The sequence below is a fragment of the Clarias gariepinus genome, chromosome 18 (genome assembly GCF_024256425.1).
Source record: "Clarias gariepinus isolate MV-2021 ecotype Netherlands chromosome 18, CGAR_prim_01v2, whole genome shotgun sequence".
In the NCBI taxonomy this organism is placed as follows: Eukaryota; Metazoa; Chordata; class Actinopteri; order Siluriformes; family Clariidae; genus Clarias; species Clarias gariepinus.
Window position 1 is genome coordinate 20,292,074 of NC_071117.1, and position 16,249 is coordinate 20,308,322.

The window sequence follows — 16,249 nt, forward strand, 5'->3', positions numbered from 1 at the left end:
GACAAAAGTGATACGTGTGAATTGATCTGACCAGAATGCTGTCCGCCGTACTACTCACTATACATATCCACAACTTTGCACTTCTATAATGAACAAGATGGTCAAATTGTACAAACTCCTGAAAATGTTAATTAACCCAATTTATGTGTCTTTGGGCTGTGGGAGGAAACTTGTAGTACCCAGAGGAAACCCAAAAAGCACATGGAGAACATACAGACTCCATGCACACAGACCTGAAGATCCCTCGATCCTGGAGGTGCAAGGCCACAATGCTGACCATCACGCCTCCCTGCGTCCCATCAAACTTACTTGTACGCAGTTGTACTTTCTTAAAAGGAAAAAGGCCACGATTTTGAAATATCACATTACTATGAGTACAGTAGTAGCAATTTTTTCTTTTTGTGTCAAGATGTTTTTACAGACTGTATGGCCAACAACTCAGCATCACATCAGTATGTCGTTGTTAAATTCAGTGTTTATTTCCACTTATTGCTGTTATAATATATTAATTATTATAAATCATTATATTATTTATTATATTTATATCCTAAATAAGTATTATATTATTTATATTATAATTCACTTTTTATATGGTTTATTATATAATATTTTAATAGTGAGGTCTGACCCTTTATAGTAAGCAGCTTCTAAATGAGGAATTTGTTTTGTTGAAGAAAATAAAATAAATATGTTCTTCTCCACTGTCAGTAATATAGTTCAACATGGTGGTTCACACACTACGGGCAAATTGAGAACGGCAATTAGCCTAATCTGCATACTTTGGACTGCGGGAGGAAACCATAGTACCTAAAGGAAACCCACCAAACATGGGAAGAACATACAAATTCCATGCACAACACAGACCCTGTTGGTGCACCTTTAGCGCTGACCACTACTCCACCGTGCCACCCATGTACTATACTACACAAATACTTGACCATATTATACATTACATTATAAATGCCAATAAGCCTAATCTGCCATTCCTATGGGAAGGCCTTCCTTCATATTTTTTGCATATGACTGGTCAGTATTTCAGTTTATCCCAAAGGTAGTTAGTGGAGTTGCAGCCAGGGCAGGGCTCTTTAAATAAAAAACATTCGGGTTGTTCGACACCGACATCGGGAAACCATGTGTTTATGGTGCACATGTTCATGCTGGAACAGCACAATTTTAAGGAAGAACCACATTCGAGTGTGATGGTCAGGTGTCCATAAACTTTTTAGCATTCATATGATGAGTACTCATAAGACAGTGGTGTAGTGGTTGGCACCTCTGGGGTTGAGGGTTCGGGCCCCACCTCGGGGTCTGTGTAAGTGTAGTTTGCCTGTTCTCCTTGTGCTTGGTGGGTTTCCTCCGGGTACTCCAGTTTCCTCCCACAGTCCAAAGACTGAATGAGTAAATGAGTGCCCTATAACAGATACTTGTACAGAAGAATAATTCCTTTGTACATACAGTAGATGTAGTTTTGATGTTGCAGATCAAAGTAGATCAAAGAAGTACGAGTTTTGTTTTTTCAATGGCGTATACAATTATACCACGTCATAGATAAATCCTAAATTATCATTTTTTTTTAATCTCAATCATTGCCCACTCACAGCATGTAAAAAAAAGGGGGGTGACGTTTTTAGACCTCCATGACTTCTGAGCGCGTGAGGCGCGCATTAGAGGCGCGTGCGTTGAAGGCCCTCAGGGTTGCGTTTACGTTGCGCAGGATGACGTAGTGCCGACAGTGCTTTCTGCAAACCAGAACGTGTGTGTGTGTGTGGAGTATTTAGTAAAAGGTAAAAGGTGTGTAGAACTGTTTTTTTAAAAGATGTTTTTAAAGGATTAATCGCGTTTTTATTTATTATTTTTTTTAAACGCATTAAAAACGGAACGGAAATGTTGCGCGTGCGCGACGGCGTGGTCACGTGATCATCCTGCGCCGCTGCTGGGGCGACGCGCCTGACTCACATGACTGCTGGAACATTCCCGGTGTTGATATTGAGCGAGCGACGCTGGAAAGAAACACGCAAACACACAAGAAGAGCTCGGAAGTGACGGGTTTCACGGGATAAATCTCAAAATACAGACGAGATTGGAGGACTGCTGGGCTTTATTTATTTGTTTTTTTGTTGTTTGAGCAGCGCGTGACTCCGGGAGGTGTTTACTGTCCATTTTTTTTATTCTTCTCATTATTGTTAACATCTGTGTGTTAAACCATGACCCGCAAACTACACTCAGGCGTCGCCTTTGGCTGCTTTTTCATGCTCGGTGAGTAAGATTTCTTTTTCAAACTACATCATTAAGGCAAAAGGTGTTAGAGCTTAGTTTCAAGTAGACCATGACAGTGCTCGAAAGTTCTGCAGAAAAAAAAACACCTCTGTAACGTCAAACAGCCTGTTGCGACTCACATTGTCATCTTTTATTGTTCTTTCAGTAAAAAAAAAAAAAAAGCCGGCCTGTTGTTTAAAACGCGTTATAAAACTACGCCATAAGTGCCTGTACGCGCGCCAGAGCGTTTCCGCCAGGGCCTGAAGCGCGCGTGCGTGTGTGTCTTTATATACACTCGGGCTGTAATGTAATAGAGCTGCTGGGAAATTGTGCAGGCGTTGCTGCGCGAGCGGTGTCCGGCCTCGGGTCACGTGACCGCCCGTGAGCTTTGTGCACTCTTTTTAACAGTGGCGTCTCTGTCCCTGGGTCTGTCTCAGCATGGCTCAGGACAGCGTGCATAAAGAGCACTACACCACATAATGTGTCCTGCCACACACACACACACACACAGGGTCACTATGAAGCAGTTTGGGATTATTTTCCAAGTCTTCTCAAAAAAAGGATCTTTAGTGTGTGTGTGTGTGTGAGAGAGAGTGACAGCTCGACAGACTGTACCCTGTTTGTGTAATGACTTTTAGACTTTAGACTAATCAAAGTCGATATTTCAAAGTTGTTAATGCTCCATTTGGACCGGATACGTTTTAAATATATTATTATTATTATTATTATTATTATTATTATGTAGTTAAGTATAACTTTGTCATTGCATACTACATGTACTCAGCAATGAAATGCAATACTGTATATATTATTATTACTACTACTACTACTACTGCTATTCTTGCACCATCTTGTACCTACTATTAAAAGGACGTGTTAAAATAACCCCAGCAAGCTTCCTGCAAACGGTGGCCCATAAGTCCATAAGCAAACGACCAAATGCAATAAAATTAAGCAGCAACTTCTATATGTAGAGAATCCTGTCTCATATAGACATGGACAACCTCTTATTTATTATCTATAGGCTTTTATTTATTAAGGTCACTAGCGGTCATATAAGCATTTTACTGCATATTATATTGTGTATGACTTTGTATGTGAAATTTGAATTTGATTTGATTTGATTACTGTCTGATCTTCTATTAGTTTCTCTTTTGAAATAAAAAGAAATCTATTAAATTTAATTTAAGTGAGAGCCTACCTGTGGATTCAGACATTTGGGACCAGATTTAAACTAATAATAAGAAACAAATCTGAGTTTAAAGTCACAATTCTGAAATAAATGTATTTAATTTTATGGTGACTTTAATCCTCTTACATACGAACAGGACATACAGGATGGCATAACAAAAAAAATAAAAAATAAAATTGCAAACATGCCTGTGAATTTTTGGGCCATCATGTATAATCCTGTTTGAAGTCACAATTTAAAGACCAGAGTCGAAATGATGGGGAAACAAGTTTAAGTTTAAAGAAATATTAACTTTATTACTTTTTAATGCACCCAGGATATACAGGATGGTCTAAAAGTCTGAATCAGGTCTGAAATGTATATTAATTATATACATGCATACATCTACACACATACACACACCCGTATAATGTGTATATATATTAAAAAATTCGATTTAAGAAAAGTCAGTCGTTTATGAATAATAAAAGAAATTCAGAATTTCCTAAGAATTTTATTTGTTTGTGTCAAACTGAATCAATTTCAGTACTCAAATGTGTATATATTTTTTAACGGTGGCCCTAACTCTACTGCGTATGTTTAAATGAACGTGTCGGTGTTGTTTCTTGTAAAGAGATGGAGGTTTCACATTGTTTTTTCATTGTGGAAACATCAAAGGAAGAGACGTTCTCTATGGCATCCTGCTGAAACCAAACTCAAAGTATACTTTTATACTTCTCATGATGAGGCTAAAATATATAGATTGCATATTTATACAAAAAAACAACAACAACAGATACAAGACAATTCAACTTCAGGGCAGTATAAACTCTGGTTGTTTTTCAACTTCTTGAGTTCCTAGCAAAGGTTGGAAATGCCTACATCCCGTGTTGTACATCATGTGACCTGCATGTAAAGCCACAGCAAATAATAAAAGTGAAAATAAGCAGTGAGTAGTAACATGAGCCTTAGATGACTGTCTATACAGGCTGTACATATGTGAGAATACACTCGTATGTCTGTGATTTATACGATGACAAAACAGTATCTGAAATCTAATGCCTTCTGAATAGTACTTTTGTTCAAGTTATTAACACGAGTCCAGTCTTTCACTCACTTCATTCTTTACAGTATGATGCCTGTTTGTTTGGAAAAGTTTGTCTGGATCAGATAGATATGAAATAAAACAGGAATAAATTGAACGTTTTGTTATTTAGACTTTAAAGTGAATTCACAAATCTAGAATTAACATCTGAGGAAATGTACAGACACGTGTGCTTGTAAATCCTGTTTCCTCTTCCTTTTTTTTTTTGTTTGAGACACACAATAATGAAAGTTTCTTTGTGGAATTTTTGTGCTTGCACAGCCATTTCCCCCCCCCCCCCCTTTTTTTTTTAAAACAATATACTGTACAAAAGACTCGAAGTAAAAGTTCTATCAGCTTTTATTAATCTTAAGCAGGTTTTTCTTTTTTATTCATTTGTATTTGTTTTACACGCTGAAGACAGATTTGATGGATGTGAATAGAGAGTTGAGTTTGAGCTTGAATTTTTGTCAACGACTCAGATAAATAAAAACAACAACAATCTTTCAGAGAGTGACTCAGCATTTTAAGGATCAGTTTAAAAAACATGCATTACGTAGATGTGTGTGCGTGTTTGTGTGTGTATATTGCTTTCTAATCTAACAAGGAAGAGTTTGTAACACACTCCACACCCATAATCAACTCAACCCCTATGGGCTTGTAGTATTTCGTGTAGTGCTAGTGAATCAAACAGGCCAGTGCCAGCATGTGGGAGCTGCTGTTGTTTTACATTTTGCAATAATACACCCAGAACTAGAAGCTCAGTCTTCACTTTACGCTTAGTTTATATTCAGTGTGTTTTGTTTGTTTCTCAGTATTCAGCATGGCACACAAACGCAATAACGTCGACATGTTCGACTCCTTTATTTCAGTTGACTTCACTTTTATTTATATAGAGGCTTTAGCAATGGTTATTGTTGCAAAACAGCTTTACAGAATAATACAAAAAAAATCGGGAAATAAATATGAAATGTGAGAGAAACTATGTATAAATCATAATGATCAGATCGTCCCTGATGACGGTGGCGAGGAAAAAAAAATCCCTGAGATGGCAATAGGAAGAAACCTTTAGAGGAACCAGACTTAACAGGGAACTCATCCTCATTTGGGTGATAACGGAAAGTAGGGATTGTTTGTATAATGCGGGAAGTTCAGTACAAAAAGGAGATGTGTTTAAGTTAATATAGAGTTCAGTTTCATTATCAGGTACAAAACTGTTTGTGGGAATTCCAATCCTGAAATAAAGCTCGACTGCAGTAGGAAGAACTGCCTGTCGATCAACTTAAACTGTATGTCTTTTGGACTGTGGGAGGAAACCGGAGTACCCGGAGGAAACCCACCAAACATGGGGAGAACATGCAAACTCCATCCACACAGAGACAGGACTCAAACTCGGATCCTGAAGGTGCAAGGCGACCGTGCTAGCTGCTAAGCCACAGTTCCCCGCCACCAAACTGTAGTTAATACGGTATATTTATATTTAACTGATTTGTGTTATAGATTTAATTTTAATAAATAGGTGTATATAAATTGTCCTTGAGTGAAAAAATATGGTTTGACTGAATAAAGAGTGAAAGAAAAAGTAAAGAGTTGTAAATGATCAATTAATTAATGATCATTAATACATCAGCGCATAATGTTATTCAGCACAACTTTATATGATTAATGTGTTAATTAAAGCGTAAATTTATTAAATAGTAGTCAAAAAAGACAGTCGTTCCCTATAAGGACGCAATATTCCACGTGTTACACTCGTGTTCTCCTGCTGTAGGAAATGGATAAAAGTAAGATAAAATCTTTTGTGATTGCGGCAAAGATTATTAAGGCTAACAGTACTTAATTTTAATGTCTCTTAAATATTTGCTATTTTTGCGCCCTTTTTACACACCTAACACTGAACTGTTCACTATTGTCTCACTAAAAGAGTTAAAGCTCGACTGAAGGCTTGTATCGCCCTCTTGTGGTCATTTAAGTTAGTCACATTTTTTTAGTGTGCTGGTATCCAAGTCTGTGTAAAGTAAAAGGAAACACTGTGGTGGTGTTGTGTGTTCCAGGCTGGCTGAGTGCGGCACACGCCGTGATATTGGAAGTAAAGAGCGGGAACTCGACCTGCATCAAAGCAGACATCTCGGCCAACTTTACCATCACGTACCCCATCACCAACGGGACGGTAGGTGCCACGTACACACTCAGCAGTTTTAATACATTGTGTTAAGAGAGAAATTAATGATCCATTGTGTCATTGGAAAAACAATGCCACAGTGTTCTTATTAATGATTTAACAAATAGCATTTTATGCATCGAAATCTATTTAAAGGCTTTATAAAAGGCTTACAACATGTGTAACTATGATGTCATGCCATACAGATACAGTATGGTCGACATAAATTTATAGTTTCACTTGTTAACATGCACGTCCTCGTTACTGTAAGCAGAACAAGGTGGTTGTACCGCTCCCGGAATCGGCAGTCGTGGGAAATACCAGCTCCTGCGGAGACGCGAAAAGCTCTGCAGACTTGGTGGTCAACTTCGGCGATGGTCACTCTCTGGGTCTGGTGTTTTCCAGCGATGGCCGCGTATATCGTGTGGCCAACCTGAGCCTGACCTACAACCTGAGTGACAGTGCCACCTTTCCCAATTCATCCAGCCAGGGTATGAAACACTAGACACTACTTCATGTTGTGCACGTTCATTGTCCGTTTTTTTTTTTCTCCTTCTTTTTTTTTTGTTTCAGAACATTATACATTTCACACTTTTTTTTTTTTTCTTTTTTTTTTGAGGGAGTCTGTGAAGTTGCCATTGATGTATATGCTGTATTAATAATAATAATAATAATAATAATAATAATAATGATGCATTTTAATTAAATAGGCGCCTTTCTGGTCACCAAAGGTCGCCATCCAGCTTAAACCAAGGATAAATTAAACGATTACAGACAAAAACAAAAACAATATAACATTGATAATAAAGAAAATGTTGTGTAGTAAAAGAAGAATAAAACAAAATGAAATGAAAATAGATTTTTTTTTTAAATGAAGATTTAAAGGATGTTAAAATGGAGATTTGAGTGCAGCCTTATATCATGTATGCAAAAACTCTAATTGAATTATGCCAGCGTGTGTATGTAGTAAGGTGAGTAATCATCAATGTGTAGTCGTTAGTAATCATGTGACCGTCAGTGGGGGGGGGGCGAGTTTATGTTGAAGTGTGTGTTGTTTTTATTAAACCTTCTGTTTGTACAATATATATACATTTGTCTCCAGACAAACACACAATGGCTTTTTAAGTTGATGCAGAATGATGAAAAACGTAACACAACTAAACAGCCGAGCGAGTTGGGTTCAGACTGACAGGAATGTTTTGTTAAAGCAACGCATTCTTCGGGGCAGTGGTAGCTCAGAGGGCTAAGGCAATGGGTTATAGATCGGTAGGTTAGCAGTTCGAGCCCCACCTCCACCAGGTTGCTATTGTTGGGCCCTTAAGCAAGCCCCTTAACCCTATCTGCTCCAAGGACGCTCGCAAGATCATCTGACCAGAATAACGCTGGGATTATGCGAGGAAAGAATTTCACTGTGCAATAATGTATATGTAATAAATAAAGGCTTAACTTAAAACTTAAATTAAGGCCTAACACAAGATGCAGCTTTTATTCCAACGGAGTAGAAGCTACAGTGCAGAAGCTGATAGTCTATTGAAAGCCAAGAATGACTCATTAACCAGACGTGACCACTGCTTGGTTGGAATAAAAGCATGCACCCACATGGTCCTTTCTGGATCCAGTTCGACACGCCTTCAAACCCTGAGGCAGACTGGATTACTCCGGCTGCTGTACATTAAGTGTACACAGTCTCAAGACCACATCAGCCGAAGTTATTGATTGTTGGTTTTTGTGTGCAGATATCAAGACAGTGTCTACAAACGTCTCTGAGATCTCGGCATCGATGAACACCACCTACAGGTGTAAGAGCTCCAGTTCAGTCAGTTTGGGAGGCCCCGGAGTGACCATTACCTTCTACAATATCCGCATGCAGGCCTACATGCCCAGCGCCAACCTGAGTACTAACGGTACTGTTCGTCCTGATCGTGTGCTCTGATTGCTGAGATGATCATAACTTCGAAGTTTATTTTAAAGTCTTTCAAATGGCATAATACACTACTGCACACTAATGCTTATGTGTGTGTGGGTTTTTTTTGTTTGTTTTTTTTGTTTTTTTTTTCTTCTCCATAATATAGAGACTGTTTGTTCAGCTGATGCTCCTCCCACAACTGCCGCACCCACAACCAGTGTCGCACCCACTACCACACCGGTCCCCCCAAGCATCCCTGAGCATGGCAACTATAACTTGACAAACGCTAATGGCACGTCCTGTTTCCTGGCCACAATGGGGCTGCAACTGAATGTGACCTATTTCTCCAAAGCTCAGAATAAAGTAAGGACGCAGGGAAATGTTGTTATTGTTTGTTTGTTTACTTTTTTGGTTTGTTGTTTTGTATTTTGCATAATGCGAAATGCAACCGGATTACTAGCAAATCATACTGCACAACGTTTAAAATGCGCTGTGTGGCCAAAAGTTTTGGGACACCTGACCATCACACACTCGTATGTCGAGGGTTTTTAAGTGTGGCCCTGGAGGACTTCGCCGAGTTCAGTGGGTGTGTTTAAGTGTGGGTGAATTATCTGGACTGGACATTATTAGCCTTCCAGGACTCGACTTAAAGACGTCCATCAATATGCGCTTGTTTAATATCTTATTCCAGGTTTAAGTCCCCTTTTTAAAAATGTTCTTTTTACATTTTAAGTTACAATAACCTCAACTTTTCTAGGAAGTCTTTACACTAGATTTTCACACAACCTGTGCATGTTCAGTTTGAAGAAGTTGTAAGTTGTCTGTATTGGTGCTCCATGTGCTGATTTTATACAGTTATGTACATGTTTGTTGTACAGTTTTGCCTAAAACTGAGTAATAATGTTTAATATTTGACTCTCGACGCGATTCCAGTCTGTCGTGGCGGTCGTGAACGTGCAGCCCAGCAATATGTCTTTTAGTGGTTCATGTGAAGCCACAAATGCTACTCTGTTGCTGACCGGAGATCTCGCCAATCTCACCTTCATATTTACACTGGTGAGGGTTTTTTAATACAAGCAATTACACTCGCTCTTCTTCAATCTTTTACCACAGCATGTTCTGATACAGCTGTCTGTTTATACCACAGAACTCCACCACCAGTAAATATCACCTCAGCACCTTGAAGATGTCTGCCGACTGGGAGGATATGACCGGTAATGAAGAGGATACACGGCATTACATTATGTTCTCTCGCGTTTGGTTCCACACATGACTGAGTCACATCCTATTTCTCTAAAAAACAAAACAAAAAAAAAAACAGATTTAGATCAGTGCTCAGCTTCAAGTACATACATATGACACACAAGATGTACTAGCTGCTGTTCGTCTCAGTAGAGCTTTTATTATATTATACAGTGTGTGATAACAGACGAGTTTTATGACCAAATGCAGGCACATCCATAAATATACAAACAGCAGTAACCATCTGCATGTTTGTCTCCGTACGCCACCACTGTGGATTTAAAATGGAGCAGTCATTTTAATTTAGATTTAATTAAAGCGTCAACACTTAGCTTAAAGTCAGTGGGTTTTACAAAAATATTGCATTAACACTTTGTTTAACACAAAGGAAATGCACGTCTCTATTCAGAGCTGAACATTTTGTGATTTATAACCTGTTCAGTATTCAGGGAGAGAGAAAAATCTGGAATCGATGCTGTCCAATTTTTAATCGATCTTTCAGTTAATTGAATCAGTGGGTCGGGATTTTAAACCACAATCGATTTACACTCTCTTTAAATCTTTCAGGTAACCCATGAAATAGTTTCAAAAAGGACAACTTTCTTAACAATATCTGATCTACGTCTTGCGTCTTCTTTTACTTTTAGGTTCATGGAAGGTTAGTTGAAGAAACAAAAAGGAAAAAAAAGATTATTGTGTTATACAAGACAGACCTTATACAGCAAGAAATGTAGCTGTTTGAGACAAATCAGACTATAAACATTAGTGCGATCGAAGTGAAAGTAAAAGAAAAAACTAAATGCACTAAATCCGGATCTGTGACTCACCTGGAATCTAATTAGTTTAATTAAAACAAGATTGACGCACATTCACTGAGGTTTTAATTGTTAAAATGATGTATCGTTGTGTCTTGGTGAAATCGTGAGTCTATGCAGTTTGAGTATTAACTTTAACAATTAGATCTTGAATGTAGTTTAAATGATGTGTGTGTGTGTGCGTGGGTCCCGGTCTCTTCAGGTCCACTCACCGTCAGTAACAGCAGTCTGCAGTACATGCGAGGGACCCTGGGCCGCTCCTACATGTGCAGCGTTGAGGAGACTCTTACGGTGGTCAGCAATTTCTCCCTGAACACCTTCGACCTGCAGGTGCAGCCCTTCGGGGTCCGCGACAACAAGTTTGGACCAGGTACGGTAAACTTAAACCCATCGACGAGTTGCGTTTACTCAAGACAAAACCAGAAAAACGTTTACAATTTTTAGCAAAAGTGCACGTAAAGAACCAAACAACAAACAAACTAAAAGACAGTCACACTATTTCAAAGTTCCATGTGATGTTGCGTAGCAAGTTACAACAGCTCTAAACGGTCACAACCTCGCCAGCTACCCCTCTTTGTTTTTTTTTTGAAGATAATTAAAGATGAAAAAAAATGCAGCTCGACTTGTTCCTGGGAAGCTCAAAAACGTGTCCTCGTGTCTCTCCTTCTAAGGCTGCACCATAGCAGCAACGACGATTAAAACAATTTGAAGTTATTATAAATTAATATGTTTGTTGCAGTTATTATTTAGTTAAGCAATGTGTACAGTTTCCTGCGTAATTTTCTACAGAAACAAAAACAATAGAGCGAGTGCGTTAATATAAACCTGTGAGACCACTATAGTTATAGAAAAAAAGAATCAACACCCTTCGACCAATCATATTAAGGAATTCCCATGTTGTTTTACAGGCTGAATGATGTGACGCAATATCTAGATTATTAATCCTGTCATTTTCATGCGGCTTGTTTTTGTCCATTTAGCTGATGAGTGTCAGATGCAGAAGGACAACATGCTGGTGCCCATCATCGTCGGCGCCGCCCTGGCCGGTCTTGTCCTCATCGTCCTCATCGCCTACTTGATCGGCAGGAAGAGGAGTCACGCGGGCTACCAGACTATCTAAACCACTATTCTCTCATATGGACTATTTACTGCGTGTGTTCGAGAGTTTTTCATTTTTTTGGGTTGTTCAACTTTTATCTTCATTCACTCACCTACTGTTGGAGTTTGTGGGGAAAAAAAATATCGAAATATTTCTTCCAGCTATATTTCACTGAAATGTAGATTTGCCAGAGAAATCTGGCACTTGTACAGTAGGTGGCAGTGTAAACCTAAATTAAGAGAAGACATGTTGCCACTCTGGTGCCATGTCTTCCTCCCCACTCGTAATCCAGTAACACCCTCGTAACACCCTCGTAACACCCCCCCCCTCCCCCCGACTCCCCTAGGGATTAGATAAAGCTGCATTTAAAGGTTGTAACTTGGAAATTTCCTCCTCCAACCAGGGAGGGAAAAACAAACAAAACACCCATCAGCTTGCAATTGCGATTTGCAAAGTTACCATAATGCTCAAATCTTAAGTTCAAAACATCAACCATAAATGAAATGATCAATTACTACAGACACATCAGTGTGATCTTTAGGGGTTCAGCGGATCACAAAACACATCGTTTGGATCATATCACTTTTTGTTGTCTATTTTTCACTCATTAATGTTCAAAAGAAGGAGGAACTGATCTTCATTTGAACACTACTGAGTTTAAAACAAATTATTAATCATAATAATAATGTAAGTACTTTTTTATTTAAGGACTACAGTTGTGGGTAAATGTTAGTGAAACGTTTTGCTACAATGAATTTCCGCCTTATGAATTGGAATCCTGCGTCGGCATATGAAGCATATTCGGTATCTGACCAAATCGAACCAAATGCCGGTCGAGTCTCAGAAGCCGTTCAAAACTTGTTTGCCAAGCCAAGCCAAGCGAGTTTACACGTTTTACGGATTCCTTTTTTTAGTCAGCGAAAGCTGTTTCAAAAGAGTCAACCCACAAATACCAACATTGTCTTTGGCAAGAATTTAAAAGCTACGTAATTCTTCAGGAATCTGATCGAATTGAACTATAATTTGTGTGCAAAAAAACTTTGCAAGATTTTTTTTTTACCAAGAAATGGGCCCAAATATAACACCATGTATCGACAAAAAAAAATGTATTTCACACTATGATTTTAAACTTAAGTGTGTGCGGAACCGTGCAGAGAGATTCATACAGGTCGACTGTGATCCGTTACATCACTTCCTCTTATGCAGTTTGTTGTTTTGAGCAGATAAACTCAATTAGTATGTTAGCTAAGCCTGGGTGACCTGAGCATATCAAAATGCTGACAATTCTTTCCAACTTAAATTTATTTTTATTTTTTTATTAATTCTTAGTTGAATGCAACATAAGTTTAATAATTCAGAAGCAGGTCACTGATTAGATAGTTTAGAGAAATGGAATTTCCAGGAATAGTGTGATACAGGTTTCACTGATTTGCCAAGTCTTTCTCAAATGACCCCCCCCCCCCTTTTTTTTATTTAGCTTTACTGGAATACGAATGGGGGGGGGGATAACATCTCATCATCAGTAGCTACATCCAAGTGAAAGCTGATAGTTGGAGATAACTAGGTAGCAGCAGTGTATTGGGGTTCCACCTCAGCAGTATTTATGTTAAACAGAAAGCAAAAGTAACGGCCACCTTTGCACTTGGATAGCTCTACAGTAGCTTGCATGTTGGTGCCGTATTGAAATAGAACAGATGATCATACAACGGCCGTACTGAAAGTGGGTGCAGTTTATTTTTTACCACCTGGCATAGATTGTTCAAAGTGCACATTGTTACTAGAGTAACTCTTCCTCTGTACTAAGGTGCTCCTCAACATGATCTCCATCACAAGCAATGATGCATTAAACTCAACTCTCAAATCTTCATGGTCTCCCTGAATGGTGATTGGTAACCACAGATACGGTTTCCCCTTCTGTAAATTTTCTCATCTATCTGCGGGCATTTTTCTCGTCTTCGTTCACATGATTACTGCATCAACGTGGGAAACCATCAACTGTGACATAAAGGATTGCACAAATGCATCCACCGCTTGTGATCGAGACTGTCGAATAGTAGATTTGTACGGTAAAAGAGTCGCTCTACCAATGCGCGCAATAGAACAACATATGCCAGTAAAAAAAAAAAAAAGAAAAAGTTATGCTCTTATACTTTCAACATGAAAGTGCAAACAAAGAAGACCAGGCATGCTAGGCAGCTGGGAAATGTGTATGCCAAGCATAAAAGCTTAAATGGCTTAGGCTAACGATTTGGCTAGCTAGCACATAGCCATTAAGGTTGGCATTAGAAAACCAGACGAAACTGTTGTGAATATTAACCAGGGTTGGAAAATCTGTAGGAAAATATTGGAAATGATTTAGAAAAATTGTGGAGTAGCTCCACAGCATCAAGCACAAGCTAACCTTAAGCAGTGAATAACACAAGATGTGAATGTGGAGTGGCGTATGATACAAAAGACAAATCAGTTTCGAGCGTCTCATTAAAGATTAGCGGAGTTTAAAGGAGCAGCTCAGATTCTATATTTAGTAAGGCACATTCGATGGAGGTTTGGCGAATTTTTGGTTTTGTTTGTTTTATTTTTGCTGTATTTGATTGGATTTATTTCATTAGTTTTATTCATGAGCTAATGGCCGACCTCTTCGTACCAACATCTCTTCAGATCTCTTTAAGAGATCATTTAAAAAAGTTTTAATGTTTTTGTTTAATAGTTCTGATAAATTGGTATGTTTTGGAGGTGACCATGTAAAATGGTTGTTTAGACTCTGGAGTTATACAGCCTCTCATTGTATGGCACAGATGTTCAAGATTTAAGATTCAAGGGTGGGGATGTGGACTGACCCGTGCTAAAGAAGTGTTGCCACATGTGTGTGTGGCTGAGAGAGAGAGAGGGGGAGAGAGAGAGAGAGTACAATACCAGGCTTGTGCGACATCGGCATCCAATGTCGAAAGGCTTACAAGCTCAGGTTAAATAATTGATGCGTCGGTCTCAGATTTTCTCCCAGGTGGGAGCTTGTTTTAAGGCTCGGATCTCATTCGCGCTGACTCTGTCACTCTTTCTCTGAAAAATTTTACCGAGTGTATGTCCTCAGGTTGGTGTCAAGAACCTTACGCTCTCAGCATGTTTAGAAAACTGTCTTTTAAGCAAAAAAAAAAAAAAGATTAACTGACAGAAGTTTGAACAGCAGTGTTCAGTGATTGGTCGGTTTTGGTAAATATTTATACACACCTCCTATGATTGACCATCTTGAACCTGTTTCAGCATTTTTTCTTTTTTTTTTTTTTTGGGGAGTATGACACACCAAAGACCAAAGAGATCTTCCTCAGTATCGATGTGTATTTAGGATTTCAGTGGATTGGCTTAGTGTGAAGTGCAGAGGATTTTCTTTTCTTTTAAGTTCATTTAGGTATTTTAATTTTTTTTTCTTTTTCATTTCTTCATCTTTTTCTTTTGTAGCCATTTTAACCTCTTTAAACTTTCTAAAGATTCCAATGGAAAAAAGGGAAAACCTTAATCATCTATACGCACACATTTTTTTCACTGATGTTAACGTCTTGACCCTTTACTCATGACTAACCTTCTATAATGGTCTATTTTTTTCTCAAAGTAAATACTACAATAATAATAAGAATACCTAATCCTTAAAAGCAGTTTAATTTTTTATGGTTTTATGTTACAGTATACGAAAACTGTCCGGGAGATGCATTAAAGAGGGATAAATTATATGATGTTGGGTGAAGCAGCTCTCTGTGTGTAGAACATTGAGAACTCCTGATATTATCTTCAGGGATATAATCATTCCCTTCAGCACATAATGAAACCTTTTTTTTTTTTTTTTTTTTTTTCCCGGTGATACTGAACAGGACTAAAGTCAAACATGTCTCATTTCAGTGCATGTGTTTGCAGTTTGGATTTTTCTTTTCTCCCTCTTTCTCTATCTCTCCGTTGTACTGTACAGCAGACTTAACGCTTTTTCATCAAAAAATGTTGCTTTGTCTAATTTCTCTCTCTCTTGGTTGAAGGTTTGCTCATATATATAATTGCAGTGATCTGATCTTTTATTTTTGTAGACAACATTTTTAATGCATGGTCAATAAATGAGGTGAACAATGTTTTTTTTTTCTGGTCCGCTGTTTTATTATTTCACTGAACCATTTGCTGTAGTCATACCGACTAATATCTACAAAATTAAATTTCTTCCTGGATTCAGGCTTTTAAGATAACCTGGTCATTCTGTACATTCAGGTCGTCAGCTGACTTGATTTTATTGCCGTATAACGCTGCTAAGTCTGAGTAACCTCAGATCATAAGACTGCGCTTCCCGTCTTATCCTGACACTCTGGAATAGGAATCAGTCTGAACTCATTAGACCACGTGACCTTTTTCCTTTGCTCCAAATTCCTTGCGATCTTTCTGCTTCCTAGAAAATACAAGCTTCTTGTTTTGATTTTTTTTTTTCTCGACCACATTTCTTCAACAAAGTTAAAGGTTCAGCGCTATCCTTACAGGTTTTAAAAA

General features: G+C 38.4%; 1 protein-coding gene across 1 annotated transcript; it reads left to right on the forward strand.

The window, feature by feature from the left end:
- The first annotated feature begins 1,908 nt into the window (after positions 1-1,908).
- Positions 1,909-12,062, forward strand: lamp1a (lysosomal associated membrane protein 1a). Its single transcript, XM_053476639.1, has 9 exons — positions 1,909-2,256; positions 6,566-6,681; positions 6,947-7,163; positions 8,409-8,576; positions 8,745-8,941; positions 9,512-9,634; positions 9,726-9,792; positions 10,838-11,005; positions 11,616-12,062. Exons 1-9 carry the CDS (start codon positions 2,205-2,207, stop codon positions 11,753-11,755), a joined length of 1,248 nt encoding a protein of 415 aa, XP_053332614.1. The 5' UTR covers positions 1,909-2,204; the 3' UTR covers positions 11,756-12,062.
- The last annotated feature ends 4,187 nt before the right edge of the window (positions 12,063-16,249 follow it).

Excerpts from the sequence above, each read along its gene's own strand:
- lamp1a (XM_053476639.1), top strand. The coding sequence starts at position 2,205 with ATGACCCGCAAACTACACTCAGGCGTCGCCTTTGGCTGCTTTTTCATG. Across the intron at positions 8,577-8,744 it reads CGCCAACCTGAGTACTAACG|AGACTGTTTGTTCAGCTGAT; the intron begins GTACTGTTCGTC and ends TCCATAATATAG. Across the intron at positions 11,006-11,615 it reads CGACAACAAGTTTGGACCAG|CTGATGAGTGTCAGATGCAG; the intron begins GTACGGTAAACT and ends TTGTCCATTTAG.